This window comes from Corvus brachyrhynchos, unplaced genomic scaffold, assembly GCF_000691975.1.
Source record: "Corvus brachyrhynchos isolate BGI_N302 unplaced genomic scaffold, ASM69197v1 scaffold433, whole genome shotgun sequence".
Lineage (NCBI taxonomy): Eukaryota > Metazoa > Chordata > Aves > Passeriformes > Corvidae > Corvus > Corvus brachyrhynchos.
The window spans coordinates 573,027-581,077 of NW_008236935.1; the positions used below are offsets into that span (position 1 = coordinate 573,027).

Genomic DNA, 8,051 nt, shown 5'->3' on the forward strand with positions numbered 1-8,051 from the left:
ATATCAGATAACAATAGAACACCTAAATCCAGCAATCAGAGCTAGAGGTTTTGCGTGAAAACACAATAGATATTGACACAAAAAGGCTCTCCTTCTACTTCTCACAAGTCTTTCCACAATTTTCTCCAGTAGCATTCTTCCTCAACAAGGTAATCTCTATCACATTAAGATTCGCAAGTCTATTCAAATAGGGATTAGATTCAGCTCTAGATTCAGATTCAGCTCTGCAGGAAGGATCAACATTAAAGTAGCTAGCTTAGTAATTAGGACACGTTCGTTAGATAAGAAAAAGCTGTGAACATAAATAAGATTCCCCAGTAACATCATTCCATAGTCACTCAACTATTAACATTCTAACATTGTCTGGGGGACAAAGACACTGCTGAGAAGAAGGTTTGGACACTAAAGCAAAATGTACTGATTACAGTAACTCTGACAATTGTGTACTCTGCTAGCTCTTGGCACACCGTAAACAAACTTTTCTTTTCAAATATGCTGTATGTCACTTCATGTGCCCTAAGAACACAAGAAAATCCTATAAAACAGCTAGCATGATGAAAATGCATGATCTTCTTTACTTATTGCTACCTTTTCTAGACTACCTGCAGCCTTTGAAAACTAAAAAAAAACTCTCAGCACAAATTTGATTCTGAAATGTTTTATCAAAAACTAATTTCCTCTGTCCCGCTCAGTTTTAGTGCTTTCATACATGTTTTCACTAAAAAACATTCATCAGAGTTTCATCAAACTTAATATTATGTACAATGATATGACCAGATACAAGGCCGACTGCAACAACATCCACTGCTGGAGCCTGCAAGAAATGAAAAAATTCTGTTTCCAGAAGCTGTGACTCCTTTGAAGAACAGATCACTTCAAGTGTCCACTAGCTCTGGTGGACCATTATACACCCTGACACACTCCCCACATATTTACAAGTTTTATCCTGGACAACTGCTGACCATTTTCAAAGCTGTCATCAATGCCACAAGAAAGCTTTAACTTATTTTTATATCCAAAAATAAAAATAAAGCAAATGCCATTAAAAAATCTTTTCCTGAATCAACAAAATCTACATTTTATCAAACTCCAAAGCAAAATAAATTTGGCAAAAAACTACCAGTGTAATGAAGCTTCATGATACAAATGCAACTTGAAAACTCTGTGAATTCATGACATCATTCAGTGAAGACTATAGATATGATGAACACAAAAAAGGTAAGATGCTAAATGCAACAGAACTAGGAATAGAGGAAGAGCAGATAATAAACCTTCAGTCAAGAGAGGGCTACTACAAATCCCTGGGAGAATACAAACCATCTTTACTGCTGCCACTTTAAACAATATTTTGCCTGCTGTTCTTGACCAGTTACATATGAAAAGAAAAGATAACAAAAATACTAACTTGTTCAAGAGTTGTGACTGCTGAGCCCCATCCTGGAAATGAGTACAAGAGTTTGCTGTAAAACAAACATTAAAAACCCATAAATCAATTAACCCTTGGGTATTTTCAATGACAAAGTGGCTGCTTTATATGTACTTACACAGAAAAGTATATCAGCTGTGCATCTGTCCTTATAAGTCAGATAGAAGGAAAAAAAAATAACCCTGTGATACTAATAAGTAAGGCTAAAAATAAAAATTATGGCTAATTTTTATTGAAAAAAGCCAGTGTTGTGCATTAATACCACAATGGTGACATAACTACATGACACAAACATATGAAACAAAATAAATATCAGTGATATCATGGCAAGCTGAGTTAGGAGAATGAAACACTGATTTATGCAAGCCAACTTAACACCTATCTGCAGTATGAACATGAACATGCAGTGAAGCTCACTGTACCTGTAACTTTCATGATTTAGAAAAGCAGCTGCTCATGGTAGGCATGAAATACTGACATTATGGATGATGATCTATTGGGATTACTGCATGTCTACATATCTCTTATCTGAGTCTAAGGCTCAAATGCTAGTAATTACCTCCACTCTACCTGCCAGCACTCCGCTGGACTCAAAACAACCAAAAAAGCCAAGCTTGGAAGATGGGAGGCAGGAGGTCTGAACATGCTTTAACTATTATTTTAATACCTTTCATGGGAAAGCTATGTGATTCCAAGAAATTTAAGAAAAAAAAGTAATTCCTGAACAACCCCTGCCATTTTGCAAGGAGAGTAAACAACACGCAACCTGAAAGGCATCAGCATTCAGGGAGCAGCAGCATTCTTTGTTCCTGGAGATATACCAACTGAAAACCTGTGCCAATACCTAGTAAAAGATTCCATACTTAACAGTATCATTTGTTGCCTATCAAACTACTTGGAGCATGAAGTGTAGCCAAAGTATCAGAATCTTACTTGGATCTTATATTCCATAGCTGCAAGGTTCCTTGTTCACTCCCAAGGAGAATTTTATTCAGATAGGTGCTGGGATGCAGAAGTGCAGAAACTGCAAAAGTGGCTTTATCAAAATCTATTTGAAGATACTCTTCTGCAAAAACAGTAAGAAATAGTGTTAGTGCAGCTACCCCTACAAATCTGCAGGCTTGTCACCCCTTCACAAATGTAAAAGCAGGACCGATGTCTACTCTTCAAATCCTGCAACTGGTGTTTCTTACATTACAGGATGAGCTAATGTGTAACAGGAGAGGCTAAACTGCTTTATGTTGTAATATCTGTTGGCTTGAAGGTGTATTTTTTCACTATGAGCCTACCCACTACAACAATACTGGCAACACTGTAGTGATTTGTATCTTGCTGAGCGATTCCTGCTCCTGCCTGAGCAAAACACCTCATCTGATTAACCCACCTTTTGTTTGTTATCACAACTCCAAATCTCTAAAGCCTGGTTACAGACACTTTTGACAACCAGCACGCAGGGAATAACATTGGTCACACCAATGAATGTTTTCTAAAGAAAAATGTTTGGGGCACTGAAGCACACTTTTACAAAGCACTTGACAACAGCATGAGAAGATGCTGATGCAAACAAAAGGATTATTCATTAGAATTTAGTCGTACCCAGTCTGGTAAATATCAATAAAATACAGGGTTGCAGAGATAATTCCAAAGCTGCTCTATCACAGTCTTTATGAGAAAATGGAACACTAAAATGTAATTTTCATATAAACATTCTCTCTTTACGTCTACGTGCAACCTTACTGGGCCTCTCCACATGGTCCAGTATCCATTCACGAAACATTACACCAGGATTAGGACTTCAGATCACCAATTTAGTAGCACAGTCATTTAAGAATTTTCTTTAAGAATTAACTACTTCTGAACATGTGCATTTAAAAAAAGCCCTTCTTTTTAAATTATTGAATGTCTTACAGTGCTATCCTATAAAGCAGCAACAAAAATAAAATCTCTCACCTTCTGACTGTATATTCCAAACAATAAGAACATTATCGACATCCACAGAGATGACGTGATCACCAAAAGGCTGTAGAAGGTGTATCCTTGCCTTGTGGCCTTCATAGGTATGAACCACCTACAATTTCAAAATAGAAATGCTTCCAGTAAGCCATTAAGGTAGAGTTTCATGTTAACATAGTACTTAAGGACAGCTAACAAATACCAGCAACAAGTTCAAAACAAATTTATGGAAAGGCCAGACAACTTGAAGTGGAAGATAAATAATTGTATCTGATACATAAAACTGTTGACAAAAAATATGATACCTAAGTATTTTAATTATTTATTTTCAACTAATTTAGCTTACATGAAGCGATGGGTTTTTTTAATCTTTAAGTAGCTACTTAATTATTGTAATTAACACACAAAACACAGTTCAGCCACTATGGAATTTGCTCTTACATTCTCCTGGTTTAAGCTTTTAACTCCTTATTCTACAGTTTGTTTCCCTAAAACTGAAGGTACCAAACATCTATGGAAAACGGCATCCATATACAATTAACTGCCTTGATACCACAAACACTACACAACTGTTTTGTACTACTGAGTAATAAGTAAGTTAATAGAAACCTCTTTGTTCCTGGCAAAAGCATGGAGAATATTGTCGTATGAAGCAAATATCAACATGCGATCTGCTGCCAAACATGTGATGTCTTGTGGCAAAGTGTTACCTGTTGATCAAACAAAAGAAAAAGTTAAACAAGTTTCAGGTTCCTAGCAAGAGAGAAAGCTCAACAGTGTATTTTTTTGGCATGGTGACCCACAAAAAAAGCCCTCTGGCCGAGCATTATGTTGAATTTTAGAGAAATGCACACATTTCAGAAGAATGCAAATATAAACTACAAAACATTTCACCAGTAACAACATTATAAGTAACATAAGACTGGTAGGTCACAACATAGATCTTTTGAAAAACATTAAATATTTAATTAATTAGTGAATTATCTCTGTAAGTAAAGGTACATGTTAGCTTTGTGAGGGCTGGAAGCAGACAATAAATCAAAGTCTCAGCATTAGCAGGGCTTTTTAAGGTTAAGTTATGCTGCAGGCCTCGAAGTTAGCCACCCGCTCCTGCACCTGACTCCTGACCACACTGAGAATTTAACGCTTGAAGAATATTCTCTCCCCACCTCACAGCTGGCTCAGAAAGAGTAACTAATATTGGGATATTTACTTTACTAGCCCAAAAGGTAAAAGAGTCAAAGTTCCAGACCACACTGAGAAACTGGTGGTGTAGTCCCAAAAGGTAGAAAACTGAAAAATAAACACCGTAGGGAATAATACTCTCCAAGGAAATATAAAAATGCAAATTAAAGCACTTAACACTTCGGCAGAGAAACACCGGATCAAAAATCACTGTGGGAGCGCACCTATGATACAAACTTGCATGGTCACACAGCAGCCTTTCCCACAAAGGTGCTTTGTACTGTGAATTAGTAGTAGACAAAAAGAAAACTACACACTCTGCTGTACTGCAGCACAGCTTCAAAAGGAGGAACTAAAATAAGAAAGCAAAAAAGGTTGCATTCTATGAGGTTTCATTTGTTTGACCACATCTTCCCAGAGCACCTCTGAAGTGACTCAGGCTTACAACCAGGTTACAGATACCCAGTACTCCACAGGAGCTGTATGCAAGGCTGCTAAGGCTAAGACAGTTTTAGGCAGACCCAAATTAAAAAGTTCGAAGTGCCAACCACATAACATCAACAAACCAAAAGCACTGTAAAAATAAAGGCACAGCATTCATTTTTCTCAATTACAATTTTGTATGTCAACACCTCAATTTCTCAAAAAGCTTAGATGACTACATATGTAAGATGACGTAGCCCACTGAACAGAATATGCAATGTTTTTATAATTTTGCAAGATGAAATTAATCCACATAATACACACATTAATGTGTGTACAGCTTTAACCATGCACAGCTGATCATCTAAATCTAGTCCTGGTTGTGTGACAATTGCTCTCAAATGTCTCTGTTAATACAAGAATAAAAAGAATAAAAATAAAAAGGTGCTCTGTTAATAAAATATATTTTATATATGAGGTCTCTGTAAAAACTTAGTGGTATACCGAAGTAAAGCCCCTACTTTTCAAGACAGAGTGCATCCCTCTGAATCATGTAAATGTCAAATGAAAGGGACCTTTGGAAATCAACCAGTTCAACATCCCACCAGCTCCTCACAAAGCTTGATTATCACCAGTACTAGACTGGGTTAGCTGCAGCTGTGCCCAGCTGAGTCTTGGACACTTCAGAAGAAGTTCTGCTCAAGGTCTACACAATAGCACACTTACCTCTCAGATAATTTTCCTGCCCTCCACTGTGACCCTCTCAAGCTGCAATCTGTGGCTGCTGCCCCTTGCTGCTCTGTCTACCACTACCACCATCAGCACAAATCCAGCCCTTCAGGTAACAGGCTGCCTCTGGGTCACCCTGCATCTTGCCCTTCTTAGCACTAAACAGATGCAGTTACTCCAGTGTCTTTTCATACTGCATGCGGATGCCCCAACACTCTCTTGGCTCCTCAGCATCCCTTCTGCAGGAGAAAGAGGAGCTGTGGAAGGGATAGAACCACACTAACAGGGTGCTGCAGTCCAGGCATGGCCTCATCAGTGTGAGGTGCAGCACAAGAACAGCTTCCCTTGACCTGCTGGCTGCATTCCTAATGAGGCTGGATATGCAGCCTGCCTTACTCAGTTACCGTGCTGTTGGTCCACATTCAGGCTGGCACCAGCACAGCCCCACCTTCTCTCCAGCAGGATGCCGTGCAGCCAGTCAGCTCCCAGCTTGTTCTGTCCCAGGTGCAGCAGGATTCTGCACTCGTCCTCGCTGAACTTGGCAAGGTTCCTGCTGGCCCAGACTTCATGTTTTGCAACAGCTCCCTGGACTGAAACTCTGCTGTTCTGGGTGTCAGCTACTCCTAAAATAGCATCCTCTGCAAGCTTAACCTAGGAGTGCATGCTGCCTCATCACCCAGGCTGCTGGTGATGGTGCTGAAGAAAGTGGGCCCTGCTGTTGCCACCCAAAGTGCTTTGTCACCAAAGGCCAAGTGAATGTCAAGCCATCAATTCATATTCTTTGTATCCAGTACAACCAATTCCTAACACTCCCTGAAGACATCCACATCTATTTTCTTCATGTAGTTATTTTCCTCCTATAACACTCTTCCAATAATCACAAAACAACAACAAAAAGAAGGGATCTGAAATTAATTCAATAAATTAATAATTGAGCTTTATTCACTGTGCAATCCTTATGGCTCAGAAGTGTTTTTGGAAGAACAACATGGTAAGAACAGAAGGTTCACAAGGTACGTCTCTAAGAGAACTAAATCCCAGTTTCAACAGCAGACTTATTTCCAAACTCGTATTTTAGATTTCTGAGACTACTTTTAATATATTTCAGTGCAAATATTAGTAAGTACAATTTATTATTTTGCTTTTGAGTTGAGAATGAAGTGCAGATGTCAGACATATTAAAGAAAACCAAACAACAAAATAAGAGGAATGAACAACTTGTGCATACTTACTCACAGCAACAATACCAAGCTTCTTCACCTGCAACGAAAATATTTAAAAGGCGTTTTTAGTGATTGGTTGCAATGAATTTGCTATAAATAGAAATTAAAAACTCTAAGAATTAACCTAGATCAGACAATGAACTTGATACCTCACAAACCAGAAAAATGATTCATCCTAGTTTACAACACTGTCTACTGAAAAACATAGAGACAGCGGGTCAAAAGGAATGGGACAATGCATTTGCCAAAAGACAACTACTCACCAACAGTAAGTTGTGTTTCCTGATATATTTTACCCTAATGCACAGAAAACTAAGGACATGTTCAGTCACCCTGAGGAACTTGGGTACCTTAAGTTTCTACATCATCTCTGCTTCTACCTTATTTTCACTACAACCACACTGTATTCTAATTTTACCTCTGTTTACACAGAATTTGCTTTAGTTGCAAGCATCTAAGCATCTCTGCCTAGTGATGATCACTACTATGCTTCAAAGGCTGTGAAGACTGACAGGAGCGAAGGCTCAAAAGGCGCCACAGAAGCGCAGGGAGATCCCTGATGTCTGCCCTCTGGTGTTCACTATACTCAAACCTGTGTAGTTACTGTGTCCTACACACTGAAAATGCTTCGATTGAACCCAGGGAAGTAACGGAGTCTTCCTCTTTTGAGACATTCCAAACCCACCTAGACACGTTCCTGTGTAACTTGCTCTAGGGTGACCCTGACTTGGCAGGGAGGTTGGTCTGGGTGATCTCCAGAGGTCCCTTCCAACCCTGAGGGGGTTTAGGATTCTACATTGCAAAAAACGAGTCCGTCTGAACTCTGCTATGCTCATCCGTTTTCATACAGGAGTTTTAATAGGATCTGACTGCCCCCCGCCCCTAAAACGTAGTCCTCAAACGCTAAACCAGAGCGGGGGAGCTTTGATTGATCTTGTAATGAAGGAAAAGCTTCAGTACCTGGGCGCTCCCGACGGATGGGCTGTGCCGCATCGGCTAGCGCTGCCCACATGGCTAAACAAGCCCATTCCCGGCCTGTTTAGCCGGCAGCCTCCCTCCTTCCCTTCCTCCCTCGCTCGCTCCCGGTCACCGCCGGCTGCAGAGCCGCCGCA

General features: G+C 39.6%; 1 protein-coding gene across 1 annotated transcript in view; it reads right to left on the bottom strand.

The window, feature by feature from the left end:
* Positions 1-7,991, bottom strand: part of WDR36 (WD repeat domain 36) — a 31,213-nt gene extending 23,222 nt beyond the window's left edge. Inside the window, exons 1-8 of the mRNA XM_017728367.1 lie at positions 7,900-7,991; positions 6,949-6,976; positions 3,989-4,089; positions 3,377-3,494; positions 2,360-2,492; positions 1,406-1,460; positions 720-814; positions 106-251 (exon numbers count right to left, since the gene is read on the bottom strand). Coding sequence (XP_017583856.1) covers positions 106-251; positions 720-814; positions 1,406-1,460; positions 2,360-2,492; positions 3,377-3,494; positions 3,989-4,089; positions 6,949-6,976; positions 7,900-7,932 — 709 coding nt within the window. The 5' untranslated portion in view covers positions 7,933-7,991. The remainder of the gene's footprint in view (positions 1-105; positions 252-719; positions 815-1,405; positions 1,461-2,359; positions 2,493-3,376; positions 3,495-3,988; positions 4,090-6,948; positions 6,977-7,899) is intronic.
* Between the last annotated feature and the right edge of the window lie 60 nt (positions 7,992-8,051).